At 44.0% G+C, this 24,770-nt stretch overlaps 1 protein-coding gene across 2 annotated transcripts in view; it reads left to right on the top strand.

The window, feature by feature from the left end:
• Positions 1-5,144: 5,144 nt before the first annotated feature.
• The window catches only part of SACS (sacsin molecular chaperone), a 101,468-nt gene continuing 81,842 nt past the window's right edge, over positions 5,145-24,770 (top strand). For both annotated transcript variants that reach the window (XM_089303733.1, XM_089303731.1), the window contains exons 1-2: positions 5,145-5,446; positions 22,833-23,349. In XM_089303733.1, the coding sequence (XP_089159859.1) occupies positions 23,330-23,349 (20 nt within the window). In that variant the 5' untranslated portion in view covers positions 5,145-5,446; positions 22,833-23,329. The remainder of the gene's footprint in view (positions 5,447-22,832; positions 23,350-24,770) is intronic.

Genomic DNA, 24,770 nt, shown 5'->3' with positions numbered 1-24,770 from the left:
CAGGCAGAGTGGACAGTGAGAGAGAGAGAGAGAGAGAGAAAGGTCTTCCTTTGCCGTTGGTTCACCCTCCAATGGCTGCTGTGGCCGGTGCGCTGTGGCCGGCGCACTGCGCTGATCCGAAGGGCAGGAGCCAGGTGCTTCTGGTCTCCCATGGGGTGCAGGGCCCAAGCACTTGGGCCATCCTCCACTGCACTCCCTGGCCACAGCAGAGAGCTGGCCTGGAAGAGGGGCAACAGGGACAGAATCCAGCGCCCCTACCGGGACTAGAACCCGGTGTGCCGGCGCCGCAAGGCGGAGGATTAGCCTATTGAGCCGCGGCGCCGGCCAGGACATAAGTGTCTTAACTGCTAGGCCAAATGCCCACCTTTTCTGAACTTTTGACAATGCAAACTGGAAGACACTTTAATGTGAATGTCTATCAAGAAAAGAAGCATTCGCTATAGGATGTGTTGTGAGTACAGAACAATATGCAACAGTTAGAGAGAATGAGGTACTAGCATGGAAATCTAGATTATTTCCTGAGATTATGAGGCACAGAAAGGAAGTTGCAGAAAGAAAAGTAGAGCTTACATTCTTTTAATGATTTGTATGATGTGCTGCTATGTTTTATGAATATGCATTATCGAAAGACTCAGACTGCCTTTAGAAGGAGAACGCTCTGTTCAAGTCACCATTTCTCATAGTGTCCATTTCACTTCAGGAGGTTTCCTTTTTGGTGTTCAGTCAGTTGAACTCTGTGATAATGGTTACCTATGATGAGACATGGGACATGTGCTTGCTGTATAAGATGGTTTGCTTAGCTGTAGGACTCAGGTTGTTTATACAAAGAATGCAGCTGTATGTTACTTGTGTAATAAAAATATTCTTTAATAATTTGTGAAAGAAATATACAAAAATACTAATAGCTGACTATCTTTGTATTTTTTATTACTGTTAACTTTAATCCCATCAAATGATTAATTTTAACTGTAGTTCTAGACTGGAAAATTCTGTATTTTATAAGCCTTGCATAGGATGAATATCCAGAAAATAATTTTTGACTTATCTTGCTCTCTAACATAGCACTTCCCTAACACCATCACTATCTCTTCTTATTCTATGTAATTTTCTTTTCTTTAAGTTTAAAAAATGATTTTAATTATTTTAAAGGCAAAGAGAGAAAGAAAGAGACAGATAGGGAGGTCTCCTAACTGCTGGTTTACTCCCCAAATGCCTGTAACAGCTAGGGCTGGGCCAGGCCCAAACCAGGAGTCTAGAACTCCATCCAGGTCTCCCACAAGGATAGTAGGGCCCCAACTACTTAAACCATCAGGTTGTGCATTAGCAGGGAGCTGGAATTGGGACTAAACCCAGCTATGAGATGCAGTCATTCCAAGTGGCATCTTAACCACTTATAGCCAATGCCGAATCCCTCTGCTTAATTTTCTTCTTAACATCTATTGTAACACTGGCATACATGTTGTATGTGTTGGAGCCGTGTCCCTTTGGTTTACTGCTTCAGTGGGTTGTTCATCTTGTCAATAGATGTGACCAGGACAGCTTCAAGCATCATCTTAAAAATGGACAGTAATTCTGCCTACGCTTCCTCGTGTAGCAGGACCGGTTCAGTAATTAAAGTGCACAGAGTCTGTAGCTCCGCACTGTGATATGCTTATACTACGATGCAGGCACAAAAGGAACATGATTGCAGCTTTGGATAAACAGCTGCTTACGTGGAAACTATGTGGCGATGGTGTCTGTACATTTACACAGCCCGCTTCAAGAGGCCTGGAACCACACACCTCTAGGATCCTGCAGGAAGTGTTAAGTCAGAGCCAAGATTCGGGATCGGACTTCTTAGAAACAGTTCAGGGGACCCGTAGCAGATTCGTAAAACAGTGCGACCACCTTGGTCTGAGGTGGAAGAGGGCGCTGTCCCAGGTGCCCTCTGTTCTGCATTCCCTGGCATACACCTTCCATGTGCACCCCCAGGGCTGGAAGCTTCGGGGATTCAGAGGGAATTTGTCATGGGGTTGGTGTATTTAAGGTGCTGTCTTATTTGAGGAGCCACATTGCTTCGGAGTTTTTTTTTTTTTTTTTTTTTTTTGTTCCATTTTGACCGTGATTGGAATTATTTTGCTGTTGTTGGAAATGAATGTAGTTGGGGGTTTTCCAAAAGCCTTAACCTAGAGCTTTTTGGTGATTTTAAGGGACTGTGTCTTGTCTCTCCCTTTAAAATGAAAAAGTGTCTCAGAGCAGGAAGAACAGCAATGCGTGCTCATCACCTCTATGATGAGAATACGTACGGGCCCTGCACAGTGAGCTCCTTTTTTGGAAGGTATTATTCCCACTTCACAGATGAAAAAGTTGAAAGTCAAAAAGCTCACGTGACTTGGCTGGCTATTTACTGGTTCATAGGAATCGAATCCCTATCTGCACTATTAAATACCAGGAACAGTTATGGTGGCAGCGAGCGGCACAGCCCTCAGGTGAGTTAATAGAACCCGTGGCAAAGAGAACAAGGCTGACTCCAGAATCATGAGTAGATGCTGAGCTTGAGCTGATACTGCTCAGGTTGAACCACAGAATTTTCTGGGTGGATAAGATCCATCATTCCTGAGACATCGTGCAAGAGTCCAAGCGAGCCACATGGTCACCAGGCCACAGGAGAACAGAGCTATGGCCACATGATGTAGCTGGAGAGGAAGATGGGGACCAGTGTGGACAGTGGTTGGAGGGCTCCAGGAGAAGGAGCAGAGCTGGTGGTGCCAACTGTTTGAGTGCTCTGGACATGCGGTAGACTCGTCCTCTGGCTGGGCCCTCGTGGCTCTTGGCAATGGTGGGCACCGGGCAATATTTTCTTACATCATGTTCTAGGGTAGGCTTAAGGTGAAATGAAGACATGGTACTCATTAGGGTTCTCCAGAGAAGCAAAACCAGTGGGAAAAATACAGCCACATAAGAGGGGACACGTTGTGGGAACTGGCTCCCACGATTACGGAGGCTGAGGGGTTCTCTGTTCTGCCATCCACAAGCTAGAGACCCAGGCAAGCTACTGGCAAGATCAGTCCACATCCAGTGGCCTGAGAACCAGGGAGTTGATGGAGAAAGTCCCAGAACAAGGACAAAAACTTGGGGGTGGGGATATGCGGTGCCAATATAATTCCTAGAGTCAAAAGCTCAGAGAAGCAGGAGCTCTGATGTCCAGGGTGTCCCAGCTCAGAGAGAGAGAGAGAGAGAGAGAGAGAGAGAGAGAGAGAAAGAGGGAAAGAATCCTCCTTCCTACATCTTTTTGTTCTAACCAGGTCCTTGATGGATTGGGTGGTGCCTGCCCATCCTGGGAAGGGTAGATCTTCCTTATTCAGGCTTCAAATTCTAATACTAAGCTCTTTGAGAATCATCCTCACAGACTCATCCAGAAATTATGTTTTATGATATGTGGGCATCCCTTAGCCCAGCCAAGTTGACATTCTAGCCTTTGCCTAGAATGGGAAAGATCTGTGATTTACTAATCATCCAGAAACCTTTGCCTTCTTAATATGTTTTGAAACAAAGTGTGAATTTTTTGATAGCAATGTTGCAAATACTATTAGTGGTACCATGAATTTAATTGGAATGGTTTGATAACTCTGCTGTTGTGTCTGGACGGGGGTGGGAGGAAGGACATTCAGTGGACATGAACCGACCTTCAGCCTGCACACAAAGCCGCATGTTAATAATGGCAGTCAGTGCTCAGTAGATGCCTGCTGAACTAACTGATGACAACTGAAACCATAGTCCTAGAAGTGAGGGGCAGCCACACAGCCTCGTGGTGACAACCCGATCAATGGGCCCCCTCAAGGCACCATGTCTCTTTCCCTAATAGAAACCTGTTTTACTTGTTGTTATATAGTGATTTTGTTAGCACGAGACATTTCCTTGTTATCTCCCAAGAAGTCATATTATCTAATCATCTCTCCATAACTCTGCATTCTGCACCCAGAAATTCAACCAACGGCAGGTGGAAGATAACAACACTGATCATGCACAGACATTTGCTTGTCACTGCTCCCTAAACGGTGTAGTACAACAGTTATTCACATGACATGTATGTACATGGCCTTGGGGAAGTACAAGTAATCTGGGCTGATAAAGGGTATGGGAGGGTGTGTGTAGGTTCTGTGCACTTGCTATGCCATTGTATTTTGGTAGCCACAGGGTCTTGGAACCAAGAATCAGTGAGTCTAGACTGTGCAGGAAATACTGTCAGCATTGGCATCTTAGGTGTCAGCTCAGTGTGGGGCCCCAGCAGAGAGAGAGGAGACAGGGCCCTGCTTCTGGAGTCAGGGCTGACATTTGGGACAGGCTTTTCCCCCAAGAGAGATCATCTGAGCCTGTTCAGATCCAGGGTTGATTGAGCTGAATGAAGCATTTTCCACAGGGGAAGAAAGCAACTGGGAGCTTCCAAACTCCAGCAGCCCCAGGTGGGCCTAAATCCTTGATTTGGGGGAACCCACTGGACAGTTCTGCTGGGAGACACAATGAGGAACAGGTGGTCCCGAAGGACAGGAGAGGAGGACTGTGTGTAAACACTGACACTGTTGAAATTTTGTGGGGGAGTCAAGAAAATAGAATTCTATTTGATTTATATTATATTATCCTCATCACTAAATTGACATAGCAATGAAAACTTAGAACATTGTGACTTTCTAGCAGTTCACAGTTTACAAAGCATTTTGAGTGAGTCCTTTTTAAGTTTGGAAACCTCATCCTCCAATGCAAATAAATAGCACAGGGCTATTTCTTGGTGAGTTAAGGCACACACCACAAACACACCGTGGTGCTGAATTTTTTCTGCCCGTTTGTTGCCAATGGCTTTGTACTTGTTTGCAGTCAAGAAGAGGGTTTCCAGACTGGTCCTTGCCTGGTCGCAATGTTACATTTCTCCTGTGCAGCTGAGCCCCACTTGTGGGGCGTCAGTTCCCACAGCTAGTCCTGGCTTAGCCCAGCCTGCCTCCTGAAAAACTAATCTTGATCTTGGCTGTGAGAAGGGAATACAAATGTGCTGACAGTTGCATTCGTTGAGCAACAATGCCGCATTTGCAGCATCATTGACACCTGAGGTCGATGTCAGTGCTATCTCTTTAAAAAGAAAAAAATCAGGCCGCTGGGTAGGGGGAGCTCCTGACTCTGCGGCAGTCATCGGCCAGGCCCCGGTGCGGCTGGCTGCGGTGGCAGTCACGCTGGAACCTGCTGATGGCACAGAAGGCAAACAAAGGCACGGAGACCAGGACGCCCTCAGCCACGGCCAGCGAGTGTCTGAGGCTCCAACTAGACAGCAAGTGGGAAGCCTAAAGGAAGCCGCAGCTTACAGAGGTCCGCAGGCTGCGCGGTCTGATTGGTCACTGGATCCTCCCAGAGCTGTGGAAACCAGGTCGGTCGGTCACTGCAGTTGTTTGCAGAAGCGGACGGAGTCGCTTTCCTGGAGGTAACTGGCCTTCGCTAGAGGATGGGGGATCTTGGTTAGCGTGCTGTACAGCTGTGAGTAATGAGTTCTTTTACCAACGTACGGTTCAGGCTGGCTGCCTGCGGATTTGTGGGTGAGGCGCCAGCTGCACTGTTACTAGAGAGTGGGGGGGGGGGGGGGCGAGCGCGGGAGCTCTACCCTGGGCAAGATGCTCAGTCCAGACGGCTTTGTCATTTTAATTCCCACCCTGGGTTGCAGTGTGTGGTCACAATGGGTCTATTGCAGTGGTACTAGGGTCTTGCTGAATACTAAAGTGGGATTCTCAAAGTAGCTTATTTAATTTGCTGGGATTGTCCTCATTTTAAACAGCCTGTCCATAAAGGATCCCATACATTGTAGTTATATAATAATACCCGAAAATCCTACTTTCAGTTAAAAATGTTTTATTTGTTTAATGTTATTCTAATAAGTAATCATTAGATTCTTAGAAAGAGTTTTCCAATTTTAGTAACAACCTCTCCCTCCTTCCCCCCTTCCTTCCTACGTTCTGTCTGTCTTCCTTTCTTTTGGCAAGGGTGATATCTTATAGAAGAGTGTTGGATTTGTTCCTAACATAATCATTTATTTGGACTCTAATTTTATTCTCTCTCTGAAGACGAGTAAAAGTCTGTTCTGTGTGAAAGGCAGAATGCAGGTGGGTTCCATGTGTTTTCCCAGTACAAGCTAACCCTGATGTTATATGGGAAGGGACCTTTTTAAATCTCCACCAATGCAGTTCCGAGTAATTGACACTTAATCCCATTTGATTTGCCACATGAGAAGTAAATTTCCTGCATTGTTTTGAAGGTCCCCATTGAAGGCCAGACACCTGCTAGGTGACTGCTTGGTTCTGGTGACCCCGAGGTTTTACTTATGACTGTCCAGCTTCCTCGCCTGCATTCTGCATCACTTATGGATGATGCCCAGTCCTCTTTCCCACTCCTTGGCTGCCCTCTTTGTCCTTTCTTTATCTGCCTTAGTTGTTTGGCTGACCAGTTTTCCCCTTCTTTCCTCTCTTCATCTTCAAGACTCCTTCAGTTTCCATCAAAAACAAACCAAGCAGATCTCCTGTATTCCCGTATTTTCCTTTTCCCTTGCTCAGACGGCAAGAACTTTTCCATGATGAGTAGGGCATTTTCTATTTTTCACATGGTAGGAAGAAAAGCCTGGTGGTGGCTTTTTGAGACTAAGGGTAGTTTATCTTAGAAGCATGTCACATATTGTTCTTTTATGTGGGGTTTCCCCTCTGGGGTCTTGAGTTCAAATTTTGTCTCTGCAGCCACTGACAGTTTGCTTCACTTGCTGTCCCTTTGCCTGTCGGAGAGGATGGTGCTCATCACTGGCAGGATTGTGATAGGGGTGCAGCCAGGTAATGCCTGTGAAGTTCTTGGCACAGTGTAGCTATTTAGTAAGTGTGCTTTCATTTTCTCATTCAGCTCACCCATCTGCCTGTCCATCCATCCATGGTGAAGCAGGCATAGTGGTTTAGTAGTGCATTATTCATTATATCATCCACTACTATTATATATTATTTGTTCCCCAAGTGGGTAAAATTGGAAATGAACTTTTGGTTGAGTATATCTTCATCAACTCTGATCAGTATGAAAATAGATGATTCTTGCTATGGGCTTAGCACCACTCACCTGTAGAAGCAAGGCTGACATTTCCATGTTGCTATGGGTGTATTCTGTTGGTGAATGGAAGGCAAGGCCAATTCCCTTTGTGTAACTCTTCCTGAATCTCCTGGCTGTCCTATGCTAGCAGCAGTGATGATGATGTTGACCACCAATGCTATGAGCCCGAGTGAGGACCGCAAGTGTGATTGATGGCGAGGGTGCCAGATGGGACAACAGAACGGTTCTTGTTGCTATTCTGCTCTCAGGCAGCCTGAGTGGTATGTGCTGTTCGTATTGCCCATCCTATTGCTATTTTCATTTCTGTTTTATATGTTATCTTCTTTTCTCCTTGACATCATTGCTTTCCTTAAACTCTGTACTTCGCAAATTGTGCCAGATTTCACTGTCCAGGATGGAGCCGCTGTGCCTCTGCCTAAGGAGAACATAGTGAAGTTACAAAAAGCACTGGACTGGGGACCAAGGAGTGTGGCTCTGGCTCTGCTGTGGCTTCTCTTTGTGCTAATGAGAAAGTACTGGCCTCTCATCTCTCAGATCCGAGGTATGGAGCAGAGAATCCTTGTAGTCCTGGGTATGTGATTCAGGTCACTCCCTTGGGGGACGTCTTCAGTTTAAAACAATTATTTGATCAACTCACAATCTTTCACCTATGTTGTCTCTTGACCCTCACGGTAGCCTTATGAGGTAGGCAGTCCCATTCTGCAGATTACAACATGCAAGACTCAGGAAGGGCAGAACCCTGACTCTTTTTGTGGGAAGAGAGCTCACCTGGATGGTATCCGGGTTTGCATGTCTGACTGATCTCTGTGAGTTCTCAGACTGCACCTGGGAGCTCTGTTCCTTACCCCAGGACCCTTCAGGGCACTCAGAGTCCATGGCAATGTGAAGCCAAGACGTGGTGGGGGTTTGCAGTGTGTGAGGAGAGATCTGAGGTGCACGTATGTCAACGTGACGTCTAGACAGTGTTTTCAACATTCAGATTGAGATCAGACCATGAATCTGCCATCTGGGCCAGAACTAAGGACAGTGCAGCCCCGCACAGCCTTTCATGGGTTCTGAAGCTGCAGTCTGCTAAACGAAGTCACACGCCCTCTAAGATCACTGTGGGCGATCATTTATGTCTCATAGACTCCATGTTTCATCAAGTACTTCATGCGATTAAGGAGGATGGGTCTGAATTTTATAGTTACCTGTAATTTTTTTCACATTTTTATATAATTGAGGTTTAGTCTTTTTCTTTGTTTTAATGAAGAGATAAATTTGACCATCAAAAAAATCCTGAGGATTATAAGAAAAATATCAGAAATAGAGCATAAGACATATACATACTAGCAAATTATCCATTGTATATCTGAAATACAAGCTTAACCAGGCATATTTATGTGTGTTCATAATTCTTACTAAATCTGGCAACACTATAAAAAAAGAATCTGAATTGATGAATTAAATAATAGTTATTTTGAGTTAAGAATAGTAACTTTGTTTGGTCTTCAAACTTAACACATAACAGATTACAACCAATCTTTGTCAGTTCTCCACAAGTTATGCCAAAGGTCCTACTAGTTTTATTTATTTATATTTTTATTAAATGTTTGTGAGAAGTGCCTATTCTAAGAAAACATCCTGATCCTGAAGAATTTATAATGTTTTCAACTTACCTTCATTTGCCTCTGAGACCCTGCTAACAATGAGAAAAGAAAAAAAAAAAAAAAAAGAAGTAAAGGAAGTATTTTAAAGGCATTTACTTGGAGCCAGTTAGACATTGTTTGAAACCTGGACCTGTATCATTCTATTTCTGATACTTAACCTCAGTTTATTCCTTCTTCTTCTTATTTCTTATGATTTATTTATTTAAATGACAGAGTTATATATAGAGATGGAGAGATCTCCCAATTACTGGTTCATTCTCCAGATGGCTGCAATGGCCAGGGCTAGGCCAAGCCAAAGCCAGGAGCCTTGAACTCTATAGCATCTCCTACATTGGGTGGCAGGCACTGGTACTTGGGCCATGCTCTGCTGCTCTCCCAGTGCATTAGCAGGGAGCTGGATGATTTAAATCAGCCCTCCTCTATAGGTTGCTGGTGTGTGATAGCTTGACCTGCTGCACCACGAGGCCGGCCCCTAGATTAAGCTTTAAAAGGCTAATCCAAGTCTCCTAGGAGCCAGTCCCTACAACCCGTGCCACGCATATTTAGCTCTGTAGACTGACATCTGAACCTAGATCATTTCAATACAAAATAAGCTACAAAAGTGCATGAGTAGTTTCATTACCTGGAAATTAGCCAGAGTGGTGTTTTTCACTCTTTATTGTGTACTCTCTGTCTCCATGGCCCTGAATCTGGTTGAGTGGGAGAGTAAAAGGAGACTCTGATGTGCTTGAGTAACTTTGAGCAGAGATTTGTACAACACAGAGGGATCTGAAACACTAGGGGATCATTTCTATATTTTTCTTATTAAATCTGAGACAGAGGATATAGTCTGTTACACAGTTCACGTGGAAATCTTTCTTACGCACACACACAAGGTAAGGAACACTCACTCTTAGCTTCACCATTGACCGTCTCTGAAGTGCATTGTGGGTAAATATCCAAGTACAGGGCTGTATAGTGAGATCAAGCCATGGTGATGATGACCACGGCCCTTTCTACCGCACAATTTGCCAGCACAGCTCTGCCATGAATGACGTCCGCGGCACTTGCTGTCTCGCGTTTTGGTCTAGCGATGTATAGGCTGAATTCCTGAAGAATTTTTTGCAAAACTTCCACTTTAAACCAGTTGGGTGTTTGCTGACTCATGTTTTCTGTTGACATAATGGAGGACAGGGTGGTTCCAGTCATTCCAGGCCTTCTGGGGGCCTTGAGTCTCTCTTGGGCTCCTTGTTCTGGTAGGGGCAATGGAGGGCAAGTTCTCACCATGTCCCAGCGGTGTTAGCCTCCTCTGATTTGATTTGTGTGGTCATACCTAATGTGAAGTAAGCTGGATTTTTCCATTCCCATTTTTCCATGAATGGGTGCCCTGTTCTCGGGAGATGGCCAAGGCCATTCTGCATCTGGCCTTTGGTGTAAATGGCTTAGATAGTCTAAGCCTATTCTGGTGGGTGGAGTTTCAGAAAGTGTGCCTGTGAGCTCTGCAGCACCAGGAAAGAGAGGCGGTCTTCCAGGCTGGCCTCCCTCCTCCCCACCCGGCCCCTGGAGGAGGGGGTTTCACCAAAGTCCATGCAGAAAGGCTACGGTTTGAAATTTAACAAGCACCCTTCAACAAACAGAACAGACGTCACGTTGACGAAGGTGATGTCTTAGGGTGGTTCCTGATTAGCTTTTCGTCCCATGCCCATGGCAAAGGCCTTTCTTGTCATTTCCTTGGGTGACAGCCTGGTGTTCGTGTGCTAGTTCCCCGAAGTTTGCTTGGTCCTCCTCCTTTCTGCCGAAGTTCGCTTTGTCTCACCTTAGGAGCTTCTTCATCTTCGCACACGCGCCTCCCTGTCCACCTCTGCCACAGGGCGGCTTTGAGTGAAGGGAACATTGCCAGTTATTTGTACCCTGGTCGTGAGTGAAGCCTGGAGTCTCCTGGCTGTTTCTGTTTCAAAGCTTCACATCCGTGAGAAGTGGAGCTCGCATGTTTGTCCTCCCACTCCTTAAATGAGACCATTTTTGGTGCCAAATCCTTGGCCCATGGGCAAGCCCAGGTTGCCAAAGTTGGATATTTTTGCTGGGAAAGCAATGAGGTCATTGAGTGCACACAGCGAGCTTCTGTGAGCCGTGAGTAGCAGCTGCAGGTGTCAGCCCCAAGTGATGATTCCCCAGCTGTTGAGGTTGGGTGTCCAAGCCCGTTCCCTCACAGCGATCACTGGAGCATGGATCCTGCTGGCCCTGATGCATGAGAGGGGGTCAGGGGTCGGCGGGTAGAGAGTTCATCACAAGCGCATTCCATGTCACATCAGGTGTTATACAATGTTATACAATGTAACACTCCAATATCTGCAAAACTTGTCTGCATTTTCCTAAGTACTTTCAGACAAAGTTCAAGTTGGTCTTTACCTTGCTGCTGTTCATGCTGAGAGCAACCTAGCAGGCTTTTTTTTTTTTTTTTTTTTTAAGATTTATTTATTTATTTGAAAGAGTTACACAGAGAGAGAAGGAGAGGCAGAGAGAGAGAGAGAGAGAGGTCTTCCTTCTGCTGGTTCACTCCCTGATTGGCTGCAACGGCCAGAGCTGTGCTGATCCGAAGCCAGGAACCAGGGGCTTCTTTCAGGTCTCCCATATGGGTGCAGGGGCCCAAGCACTTGGGCCATCTTCTACTGCTTTCCCAGGCCATAGCAGAGAGCTGGATTGGAAGTGGAGCTACTGGGACTTGAACTGGCGTCCATATGGGATGCCAGCGCTGCAGGCGGCGGATTTATCCACTATGCCACAGCACCAGCTCCCCAGCTGGCTTTACAGAGGAGGTAAGCTGGGTATGGAGGTACTTCGTGACCCTCAAGTCACAGTGGTAGAAAACACCGGCTGGCTCTGTCTTGTCTCACTGCGCCCTGTGTGGCAGGGTGAAAGCAGCTTCCTTCCCCCTCCCGCAGGAGAGAGGGCAGAGGAAATAATATTTGAATGTCTGATCTGTCATCCCCGGTATCAGTGGAAGATTGCTTCCAGGACTCCCTCAGATAAGAAACCCTGAGGGTGCTCAAGTCTTTTAGTAGAATTTGCAAAGAACCTATTTACATCCTTCTGTATACGTCAGATCATCTCTAGATGACTCATAATACCTAGTAGAATGTATGTGCTATGTAATAGCGGCTACCCTGTGCTGTTTAGTGAATGATGACAAGAAAGAAGAGTGTGTACACATCTTTTAGTACAGATGCAATATATGTTCAGTCCACAGCTGGATCTGTGGATGCTGAGCCTGTGGGTGTGGGGCCAGCAGTGCCCATGGCAGGCATTTGGTTGTTGGGAATGAATTAAGGGTTGAGAGTCAGGACAGCCTCTGGTGGGCTGTTGTTTGAGTCTTCTGGGTACCAGCTTGTCTATGAAGCGGGACTAACAATTCCTAACCAAATCACCAGGCTATTCAGAGGCTGAAGTAATGACTATGAAATCATGTAAACTAATCTAAATTCCAGGCTTCTCCAAGGTAATCTTATTATGCTGCATTTTACTTTTATTATCAATAACAATTTTAACTATATACAGTATTTAAGATATACTAATTTCCTTGGCTGTGTTAATGAATTACATAAAGACAAAATTATCATGAAAGCAGTTAAATAAATATCAGACCAATCATATCATGATTATTTTGATTGGGTTATTGAGGAAATGTCTTCAAGTCATTAGTAGGGAGAGCTTAAATGTTCTCGTTTCTTATTTTCTAAAAACTGCATTAGACTGCTGCTTAATTGCATTAAGAGTCATAAAGAAGGCTTTTATCTTCCATGCAATGTTATTATCAAGAGTTACAAAAGTAATTGTGTGATATATTGGAGCACTCAAAAATGGATGCGTTATCAGATGAGGGTGTATATACAAAGGAAATATTAGGCATGAACATAGAGAAGTCCTGTGCAGTCTGAAGTGTGTTATCAGGAAGGAACAAGGGACAATCCTGTAGTTTAAAATAATAAAATCAAAGTGGCACTAAATGTGTATTTCAGTACAAGCAGAGATATTCTTCATGTATATTCCCCCATATCTACCACATGTTTAAATGCCTAATTATGGCATATTAAGAAATGACTGTTGAATTGAAGTAAGGTATATGTGTGTATGTGTGTGAAATCATGAATTGGCAGTTTTAAAAATCTATATTTAAGGGGCCGGTGCCGCAGCTCACTAGGCTAATCCTCTGCCTGTGGTGTCAGCACCCCGGGTTCTAGTCCTGGTTGGGGCGCCTGTTCTGTCCTGGTTGCTCCTCTTCCAGTCCAGCTCTCTGCTGTGGCCCAGAAAGGCAGTGGAGGATGGCCCAGGTGCTTGGGCCCTGCACCCGCATGGGAGACCAGGAGAAGCACCTGGCTCCTGGCTTTGGATCAGTGCAGTGCGCCGGCCACAGTGGCCATTGGAGGGTGAACCAACGGAAAAGAAAGACCTTTCTCTCTCTCTCTCTCTCTCTCTCTCACTGTCCACTCTGCCTGTCAAAAAAAAAAATCTATATTTAAGTATTTCTTTGCCCATTCATTTTGGTCTAGCGATTTATAGGCTGAATTTTTGGTCTTGGATTAGTACTTGTAGTAATGAGAATGTTGATGTGTGCTACTCATTTCTTTCTTTATCCGGGAATCTATCTGCTTTATCGTAGAAAACCTCTCTCTGAAGCAGAGCCTGGATCTGGCGCTGGAGCTGTCACCTCCTCCGTGTGACCTTGCAGGGGTGTCCTGTGCCAAGAGGCACTGCGATGTGTGTGCATTTTCCCTCCCTAACCTCTACTGCAGAAGTGGATTTTGCAAACACCAACATCATGGTGGCACTCCTGTAGACTGGCCCCAGGGACATTTTTTTTTTTTACTAGGTCTTCTTCTTCTCCAGACCCTGATAGCCTGGGTGCATCCTTTAACCTCTTTGAGCTTCAATCTCTTACCCTGTAGTAAGGAAGCTATCTGGTCTACCTCTCTTGTAAAGCTGTCTTGAGGGTCACATGAGGCAATGTATATAATTGTGAAAGACTGCACAAATGCAAGGTCCTACAATTCAAAAATCATATGTATAATTTAACAGAGATTACGAAGTGTCTACCAGCATCATGTGGATCTTTGGACAACCAAAGAATAAGCTCATGGTTCTCACCACTAAGGAAGGAGTTTCACAGGTTTATGACACATGCTCCTGCCAGCAGTGGGAGGGTGGTTAGTGGTTCAGGGAAGACGTAGGTGCCACTCAGACGTAGGCTGCAAGTAAAATGGGTCATGCAGTGAGGAGGTGATCCCTTCTACCCATCCTTCTGCCCCTTGCCTGCTCTCCTCTCCCACCTCTCCCTCCCGCCTTTCCTCCCTCAAGTGTTATTACGTTGACTATTATTTCATGTTATTATTATTATTATTTTATTTTTTGACAGGCAGAGTGGACAGTGAGAGAGAGAGACAGAGAGAAAGGTCTTCCTTCCGTAGGTTCACCCCAATGGCCGCTGAAGCCAGTGCGCTGCTGCCGGCGCACCCCGCCAATCCAAAGCCAGGAGCCAGGTGCTTGTCCTGGTCTCCCATGGGGTGCAGGACCCAAGGACTTGGGCCATCCTCCACTGCACTCCTGGGCCATAGCAAAGAGCTGGACTGGAAGAGGGGTAACCAGGAGAGAATCTGGTACCCCGACCGGGACTAGAACCCGGGGTGCTGGCGCCGCAGGCAGAGGATTAGCCTAGTGAGCCGTGGCGCCATCCCATGTTATTATTTTTTAAAATCAACTGCTACTTTTGTAACAATTAGATTTTCATAATGAAGTTTTATTTCTTATTTTCGTTTTATTTGAAAGGGATAATGAGGAGGGAGGGGGGTGGGAGTGGGAGTGGGAGAGAGAGAGAGAGAGAATCATCTATCCGATGGTTCACGCGCTAAATGCTTGCAATAGTCAGAGCTGGGCCAGGCCCAAAACCAGGAGCCAGGAACTCCATCTGAGTCTCCCTTGCTGGTGGCAGCAACTCAAGCACTTGAGCCATTACCTGCTGCCTCCCAGGTGCAGATTAGCAGGAAGCCTGGATCAGAGGCAGAATGAGGACTGAAAACCAGGTACTCCAGTACAAAGTGCAGGGTTTCCAAGCAACAGCTATTAGGCTAATAAATGAAAGATATTAAAGTCACTATTTCAAAGATGCTACTATATATTCTGCACCATGTCATGAACAGATTTTCAATAATATCCAGTGTAGGGATACATTTATAGTACAAATGAAATACGATCCATATAAAAAGATTTGTAGAAATTGGACACTATTGCTCATTATTCTGTGAGGTTGTTTCTTTTATTTATTTATTTTATTTCCAAGAATTCTTTTTATACTCTGGACACAAAGCCTTTGTCAGTTATCTGTGGGGCAGACCTGTTCTGATTTATATAGCTTGCCTAAGGGGAACAGAGGGAACAGAATTTCTTAATTTTAATGTAGTTTGAATTTTATGTCTTTTCCATTATGTTTTTTAGTTTTTGTTTGTTGTTTAAGGACATCTTCTCTACAGAGGCCCTGAAGGTAGTACGCCACACTTCTTCCTAAAAGCTTACAGGTTTATATCCTTAATCTCCTGGAATTGATATTTGTGCACAGGGTAGGGTACAAATAAGTTTTTGTTTCCTTGCAGATAGCAACTTGTCCCAGCAGTGTTTTTAGCATGGTGCAGCTTTCCTTGCTCACTTATCAACTTTCCACTAATTCATGAATCTGATTCTGAAATTCTTACTGTCTGTGTCCCTGTGTGGATGCTGTACTGACTTAATTGTTATAGCCTTATATTCATTTTTTTTTTAATTTAAGAGGCAGAGAGAGAGAGAGAGAGAGATCAGAGAGACATCAGAGAGAGATCAGAGAGAGCACCTCTCTGCTGGTTCACTTCCCAAATGCCCACATGGTCTGGCTGAGCGTCGCAACCAGCATTTCACCCCCCCCCCCCACAGTTTTGTAATCAAGGCTGAGAGTCTAGTAAGGCGAGCCATCCCCCTGACTCTTTTTCCTAAGGAGTGTCTGGTTATTCTTGTCCCTTCATTCTTCCATAACACTTTTAGAAGCAGTTCACCAAGTTTAATTTTGTTTGAGATTTATTTTATTTATTTGAGAGAGAGAGAGAGAGAGAGAGGTCTTCCATTCGCTGGCTCGCTCCCCAAATGGCTGCAATGGCCATTGCTGGGCCAGACTGAAGCCAGGAGCCAGGAGCTTCTTCTGAGTCTCCCACATGGGTGCTTAGGCCAAGGGACTTGGATCCTCCTCTGCTGCTTTCCCACATGCATTAGCAGGGAGCTAGACTGGAACTGGAGCAGCTGGGATGCGAACCATCACCCAAATGTGATGCTGGTGTTGGAGGTGGTAGCCTTACCTGCTATGCCACAATGCCAGCCCACCAAGTTTCATTTTAAAAAATTATTGGAATTTTGATTGGATTGCTTTTAATTAAAAGTTCAATTTAACATGAATAACATGTCTGTGCTATGAGCCTTCTTGGCCATCATGCACAAAGCTGCATTTTTAAAAAGTACTTCTTTCTTGGTTATTCATTAAAATTTATAAATCCTTGTACAGATTCTTTTGTTATAGTTACTCCAAGATGCTTTACTTTTTATTGCTATTGTCATTTTATTGCCATCTTTTTTTAAATTTTTTGACAGGCAGAGTGGACAGTGAGAGAGAGAGACAGAGAGAAAGGTCTTCCTTTGCCGTTGGTTCACCCTCCAGTGGCCGCTGCGGCCCGCGTGCCACACTGATCCGAAGGCAGGAGCCAGGTGCTTCTCCTGGTCTCCCATGGGGTGCAGGGCCCAAGCACTTGGGCCATCCTCCACTGCACTCCCGGGCCACAGCAGAGAGCTGGCCTGGAAGAGGGGCAACCAGGACAGAATCTGGCGCCCCGACCAGGACTAGAACCCGGTGTGCTGACGCCGCAGGTGGAGAATTAGCCTATTGAGCTGTGGCGCCGGCCAAATGGCCATCTTTTAAAGAATACCCTTTAAGAAAACTTGTGGGTAGGTACTTGTATCAATGTGCTTGATAAACTCTATTATTAATTATGCTGGTTTGTCTGTATTTTATTTTTAACATCTGTGAGCAGTGACAGCTTTGTTTCCCTTCTTCTTTCTCTTCTTATTCCATTCCCCCTTTTCTGTCTTGTTTTGGTCTTGACTTCTAAGAAAACACTAAAAGAGGGGCCAATGCTGTGGCATAGCAGGTAAAGCCGCCGCTTGCAGTGCATCCCATATGGGTGCCGGTTCGCTTCCTATCCAGCTCTCTGCTATGGCCTGGGAAAGCAGTAGAAGATGGCCCAAGGACTTGGGCCCCTGCACCTGCATGGGAGACCTGGAGGAAGCTCCTGGCTCCTGGCTTTGGATTGGCACAGCTCCGGCCTTTGCGGCCATCTGGGGAGTGAATCAGCAGACGGAAGACCCCGCTCTCCCCCGCCCCCGCCCTGTGTAACTGTGACTTTCGAGTAAAATAAAATAAATATTTTTTTAAAGAAAACACTAAAAGAAATAGAGCTAGCAGTGTTCTTCCCACTGTGAAGCATGACCTTTAAAACAGTTCCCATCAGGGTGGGCATTTGGTGTAGCAGTTAAGATGTAGGTTAGGCTGCCTGCATCCGTAGGGGAGTGCCTGGCCCTGCTCTGCATCCCTGCTTCCTGCTGATGTGAACCCCAAGCAGCTGTGATAGCTCAGGAAGCTGAGTCCCTGCTCCCACCTGGAAGACCTGGAGCGCATTCTGTCTGGTGCAGCCCCAGCTGGGCATGTGGGGCGTGAACCAGTGGGTGGGGGATGGCTGTGTCTCCCTGTCTTTCTCTCTGTTTCTCTGCCTTTCATGTAAACAAATAAAGTTCCCCTGTACTTGTGTACTGGGAGTTTTTTGTTTTCTTTCTCTTTTTTTTGGTTGTGAAGGGATAGTGAATTTGTCATATGATAGATCCAGTTTGAACATACGATATTTATTCAACATTACTGAATTCAACATGCTAATATGTATTTTGAATTTTTACTTGTATAATTATGAGTGAGATTGGCAAATAATTTTCATTTTTCACACTATCGCAATCTGGTTTGTGTGTAATCTTAAAATTATATGGACCTATTGCCTGTTTTAATGTTCTCTGGTAGAATTTTTATGATATTAGAGTTATCTGTTTATTGTGCGTTTGATAGAACTTATTGGTAAATGTATCTAGTTTAATGTTTTTTTCTGTGAGGAGGCTAATATCAGTAGATAGAAACTATTTAGTAGGATTGACTTATTCTTTTTTTTTAAAAAAGATTTATTTATATTTATTTGAAAGGCAGAGTTACAGAGAGGCAGAGGCAGAGAGAGAGAGAGAGAGAGAAGAGAGAGAGAGAGAGGAATCCTCAATTTGCTGGTTCATTCCTCAAATGGCCACAATGGCTGGGGCTGGGCCGGTCTGAAGCCAGGAGCCAGGAGCTTCCTCCAGGTCTCCCATGCAGATGCAGAGGCCCAAGCACTTGGGCCATCTTCTACTGCTTTCCCAGGCCACAGCAGAGAGATGGATGGGAAGTGGATCAGCCGGGACTCAAACCAGCACCCATACAGGATGCTGGCACTGCAAGTGACAGCTTTACCCACAACATAGCCCAGGCCCCAGATTGACTTTTTCTTGGAAGACTTTTGGTACTTTATACTTTACAGGAATTTGCCTATTTTCAAAATATTCAAATTCGTTCCCTCAGAGTTGTTTATAGTATTTTCTTACTTTTTTTTTTTTTGGTTTAAAAATGATTATTTATTTGAGAGGCAGAAGACAGAGAGACAGCAAGCGAGCTCCCACCCACTGAGTCACTCCTCAGACCCCCAGAGTCTAAGTTCCCCACGTGGGTGGCATGAACTCGATCCCTTGGGCCAGCACTGCTGCCTCACAGGGGCCTATAAGCAAGAAGCTGGGATCAGAAGCGGAGCTGGGAATCAAACCCAGGCACTCGCATATAGGACACAGGAATCCTAACTGCCTTGCTTTGTGCCTGCCTCTTATCTTCTTAATTTCTAATGCACCCATGTTTTCATTCTCAACATTGTCTATGACTTACTTGCTTTCATCCTGATATTTCTTTCAGAAATTTGCCGATTTTAGCAAGTTTTAACAGAATTAACTTTGTTTTTGCTGATCTTTCCCTTGTGCCTTTACTTTCTTTCTCATGAATTCTGCTCTCATCTTTATTTTGGATTTTCTTTGGTTTTATTACCAAATTTCTCAATTTAACCTAGTGTTTCTTCTATCTGAATGAAATCATTCAAAACTGTAAATTTCCTCTTAAATTTATTGGTTCCCATTTTAATAAAGGGCAGGTCACAGACTCAGTATTTTTGGTGGACATTTGCATCCAATCAGAATTTAATAAGAGTCCTTCACTTATCATTAGAGTTACTGTTTGTGACTCATGGTATGGGGCTTCTTTTTATGGAAGGGATGGAAAGTTTTTTTTCCCTTTATTTAAGCAAAGAATTATTTTAAAGAAAAATATTAAGTAAATAACAGGTAGTACACAAATAAGCCAGAGATCCCCAAAGTGCTAATGAAGAAATGAGGGTCATTCATCAGGGATTGTAATTTGGGACACTAATGTTCTGAACAATATATTACTTTCTCTTATTCAGACACATCATCTCCCTGACATGTGGAATTACCGAATCGCAGTGGAGGATTGCTGACAATTATGGAGACTAAGGCAGGTCCTAGGGGCACTTAGTGTGTTCTAGTGTCCAAAAAGGAATGCTAATTGTGGGAATTCTGAATTATGGGTTAGATGTAATGGTAAAAGCTGTACTAAATGATTAGAATACTGAGAGAGATTGCATTCTGGAGGAATCAGACAAGGGCACAGTGATCCCTAAGACCCAGGATGAGTTCGTCAAGAACAAGTCCTCTCATGTTCACCTACTCCATCTGTACTGTTGGTCAAGGATGTGTGACTGGCAGACCTGTGTAATTCAGGAGGAAGACTGCAAAGTGATCATAGCCTGCTAAAAACTAGCATGAATGTAGTAAGAAGGCATTATTCAAATATTTTTTTTGTAAAGGAAATATATCATTTTTATGGGGAAAAAATTTAATAATTTGCCACGGGGCCTCTTTGCCATTTAGCGATTTCATCAGACACATCAGGTGATAGCTAATTAATATCACTGATTAAGAATGTGTATTTTAAAAGATGTCGACAAAGTGGAAGGAGAGGCCCAGTGAGGTTGACAAGCACAGAGGATCAGTGTTCCCCTGAGACTGATGCTTGAGTGTCCCCCTGAGGCTCCCACAGCAGCAGAGCGACTCCAGGAAGACATCCTATGAGGACTGGGGGAAGAGTACTGCAGGTGTAGCTGTCCGCTTGAATCTCAACTTCTGTCATAAAGATTCGTACAAACCTGTGTCTATTTTATAATGCTTTCTTTTTTTTAACTTTTACTTAGTAAATATAAATTTCCAAAGTACAGTTTATGGATTACAATGGCTTCTCCCCCCCCCCATAATTTCCCTCCCACTCATACCCCTCCCATCTCCTGCTCCCTCTCCCATTCCATTCACATCAAGATTCATTTTCAATTATCTTTATATACAGAAGATTGATTTAGTATCTATTAAGTAAAGATTTCATCAGTTTGCACCCACACAGAAACACAAAGTATAAAATACTGTTTCAGTACTAGTTATAGCATTACTTCACACTGGACAACACACTAAGGACAGATCCCACATGAGAAGTAAGTACAGTGACTCCTGTTGTTGACTTAACAATTTGACACTCTGTTTATGGCGTCAGTAATCTCCCTAGGCTCTAGTCATGAGTTGCCAAGGCTATGGAAGCCTTTTGAGTTTGCCGACTTTGATCTTATTCCGACAGGGTCATAGCCAAAGTGGAAGTTCTCTCCTCCCTTCAGAGAAAGGTACCTCCTTCTTTGATGGTCCTGTTCTTTCCACTGGGATCTCACTCGCAGTGATCTTTCATTTAGGTCTTCTTCTTCTTCTTTTTTTTTTTCTCAGGGTGTCTTGGCTTTCCATGCCTGAAATACTCTCATGGGCTTTTCAGCCAGATCGGAATGCCTTAAGGGCTGATTCTGAGGCCAGAGTGCTGTTTAGGACATCTGCCATTCTGAGTCTGCTGTGTATCCCACTTCCCATGTTGGATCGTTCTCTCCCTTTTTGATTCTATCAGTTAGTATTAGCAGACACTAGTCTTTTTTGTGTGGTCCCTTTGACTCTTTGACCTATGAGTGTGATCAATTGTGAACTGAAATTAATCACTTGGACTAGTGAGGTGGCATTGGTACATGCCACCTTGATAGGATTGTATTAGAAACGTGCCAGGGGATTCCAATATAATGCTTTCATACTTAATGGTTTTATTTAAATTGACAATTCTCATCAGTGAAGACTTTCATTTAAATTACATATTTGAAATCCTAGTCTCAGAATTCTTGATGAGCTTAAAATATGGATATACTTACGAATAATAGAATTTTAGAGCGACTGATCACTTGGAACTTATTCCAATCCTCTTATAGATAAAATTAATTGATCTGAATCTTCCACTATATTATATTTGACCACTGTAAACCTAAACACTTCAAACTGCTGCATTGAATTTAAAAAAATCTATTATTATACAAAATACTCTCATCCTCTTACTAATGTAATAGTTTAATTTCATCCTAATTTTTTTAAAGATTTGTTTCTTTATTTGAAAGGCAGAGTTATATAGACAGAGGGAAAGACAGAGAGAAAGACATCTTCCATCCATTGGTTCACTCTCCAAATGGCCACAATGGCCAGGGTTGGGTGAAACAGAAGTCAGGAACCAGGTGTTTCTTCTGGGTCTCCCACATGGTGACAGAGGCTCAAACATCTGAGCCATCTTCAGCTGCTTTTCCCAGGCCATTAGCAGGAAGCTGGATCAGAAGTGGAGCAGCTGAGACACGAACTAGCACCTTTTTGGGATGCCAGCATCTCAGGCAGTGACTTTACCTATACACCACAATGCTAGACCACATTCTAATTCTTAAATCCTAAATTTTAATGTAGGACTTCTCTAGTTTTTGATGCATAACAATCAAAATGTCATAATGTATTGCTTTATACGAAAGCATTATAAGTTTTTGGATTGGTTTGTTTCAATTAATTGCACTTAAATGCCTTGCAATATTTTTTAATTATACCAAGTTACTGGGAAAGTGTTTTAGGGGAAGTGTTTACAAGGAATTTTCAATTCTTTTTCTGGGCTTTGATGGAAATGCGAGAATCTGTGATAATATCAACACAGCTTAGATGATTATCCCAAATTGTCTCTGTCTACAATGAAACACTGTTGGATAATGAAAACAGAATAAGAGCTAGGAGCTGGTTTCTACTTCCCAGTCCTTCCCTTTCTAGTTGGGTGAGTTTAAACAAAGTCACGTACCTTCTCGCCTCAAGAGCCCTAGACACAGTAATAATGTTATCTCTGTCAGTCTATCTACTTCAAAGAACCATTAAATGTAATAATATCTAGGAGATATAATATCTGAAATTATGAAGTGTTTTGTAGCCATGGCATTTGCATAAACAGGCAAAACGTTCAGTCTCATTGTGTCCATATGGCTTGCTGTTGTTGAGAAATGTTGGTCATGTTGGTCTTCCATTTGTTACAATGCTAGACTGTTGCAGGCACCAGCGGCTACTAAGACTATTGCTAGTTAGTAGACTGACACCTTTTGATAGACAGATTTACTCCTTCTAAAGTAGATGTTTTGCTTTCAAACACAAGTTGTTGTGTGTTTAAAGGTATACATTCTGAAGCACGTGCTACCACTTGGGAGAAGCCAGGTAAATAGAGAGAATGTGAAACTAAGTTGTTCAGTAGATTTGCTTTTTATTTCTAAGTGTGCCACCTGTGCGGGTGCTGGGTACTTATCTTGTAGGGAGGTGAGTGATAAATGACATCTAGCTGGCAGGGCTGTCCAGCAACCCGCAGTTTATAATTAGAAAGTCAGTAGAGCTAAGAAGCATGGCTGTCGTCCACAGGGAGCTACACCTTCAGTGTGTTCCCCTCGGCTACTGTTCCTAACTCCTCTCTTTCCCCTTCCTTCATTTTTCCTTCAGGGTCACAGAAGCGAGGCCAAGATGCCCGTATCGAGAGAGCCAAGTGAGGCTGGCACCAGCAGCATCCTCCGTTTGCTGAGATGAGGGGGACAACGCCGAGTCCAGGGACTTTTCCAACAGAACAGCTTCCCCTGTCACCTTCCAAGAGAAACACAGAAGATTCTCAGATGAAAACATTCATTTTGCTCTGGGGAAAAGCCAAAAGCACTTAGGTAATCAATATTGCTTTCCCTTAAGAACTTGTGTGGGGTGCTGCATCCCACGCTCACTATTGGTGGACTAGAGAGTTCTCCTTTAAAGAACACGGATACAAAACACAGCCATGATGTCGGATATCAGATGATGAGCAGACACTGAGGGAAAAACAGGCTTTTCCCCGGCCGGGAAGAGCTGAACTGGGTGTGTCCATCTCAAGAAAACCCAAGCAAAAGACTTAAACACGACCGAGGGAAATACTTTCATGGTTTGCAAGGACGACTATTCCAGAAGAAGCAACAATGGAGACCAAGGAGAACAGGTAAATGAGTTCGTGGCTTCAATGACAGCAGTGTGTGCTGAGATTTCCAGAGCTTGTTGAGTTTTCTCGGATGAGTGTAGGTAGGCAAGACCAGATGATGGCTCTCTGGAGGGAGAGGTGCATCCATGACAGATACGTACTGCGGGCCTGTGAAATGGTGTGTGCAGCTTTTCAGGGGCTGAGAGCAGCCCTTTATGTTTGTCCACATAGTTTTGGATTTTCCATTTCCTGGTGCGGGTATGGAAGCAAACAGTTGACAAGACAGATGCCATTTTTTCTTTCCTGAAATGCATGTGTTGTTGTCCCTCACCTGCCATGTGATTATCCAGAAAAGTTAAAATAAACAGCCACTTAGAATTCTATCAAATGATCTGAGAAGGGAGAGAGGGAGGGAGAGAGAGAGAGAGAGTGAGAGAGAGAGAATGAGAGGGAAAGAGAGGGCAGCTCTGCTTCCCCTGTGTAAACTCTTAGGATAAAAGAAAATGCTTGCTCCTTTTTTCAAATATAGTCGCCGTTTTATAAGAATTATGCTTATTTTGCAGGCTTGAGGACTAATACAAAAATATATTATTTATGATTTTTCTAATTATTCCTTCCATGTACCTTTGTATTTTCTTAAGCTTACAGGAAAATACTCTTTCATTAATTTTCATGCTATATTCAAATACTGTGTTCAATAATCAAAATTTTACTACCATAGAGACTGGGAAAGTCTTGACATCTTGTAACTTAATGACATCAGTAGAATAAAAAGCCTTGTCAAATTTGACTTTCCAAACTTAAAGCATCGAGAAAAGAAGCACAACTTGTTTTTCTCTTTATCTTTCAAAAACCTTTACTCGTTAGAAAGATGACCTAAATCTTACTTTTCAGTAGAACTTGCCTCTTAGTATATCAGGATTAACTTTGTGATTGATGTTTTTTATTTATTTATTTATTTTTTGACAGGCAGAGTGGACAGTGAGAGAGAGAGACAGAGAGAAAGGTCCTCCTTTTGCCGTTGGTTCACCCTCCAATGGCCGCCGTGGCCGGCGTGCTGCGGCCGGCGCACCGCGCTGATCCGATGGCAGGAGCCAGGTGCTTATCCTGGTCTCCCATGGGGTACAGGGCCCAAGGACTTGGGCCATCCTCCACTGCACTCCCTGGCCACAGCAGAGAGCTGGCCTGGAAGAGGGGCAACTGGGACAGAATCCGGCACCCCGACCGGGACTAGAACCCGGTGTGCCAGCGCCGCAAGGTGGAGGATTAGCCTAGTGAGCCACGGTGCCGGCCTGATGTTATTTAAGTATGTGAAAACACAGAGTTAGTGAGCCAGTTTATTGGTGTAATTTTTATTGAAAAATGGAATATTTTATTATTTTCTGCATTTCCTAGGATTATGAGGATTCATCTGTAATTGTCTTACTAGTACTGATGCTAAA

The sequence above is a fragment of the Oryctolagus cuniculus genome, chromosome 9 (assembly GCF_051225735.1).
Source record: "Oryctolagus cuniculus isolate XC-2025 breed Fujian yellow rabbit chromosome 9, ASM5122573v1, whole genome shotgun sequence".
NCBI lineage: Eukaryota > Metazoa > Chordata > Mammalia > Lagomorpha > Leporidae > Oryctolagus > Oryctolagus cuniculus.
This window is presented reverse-complemented; position numbering and strand designations above follow the sequence as displayed.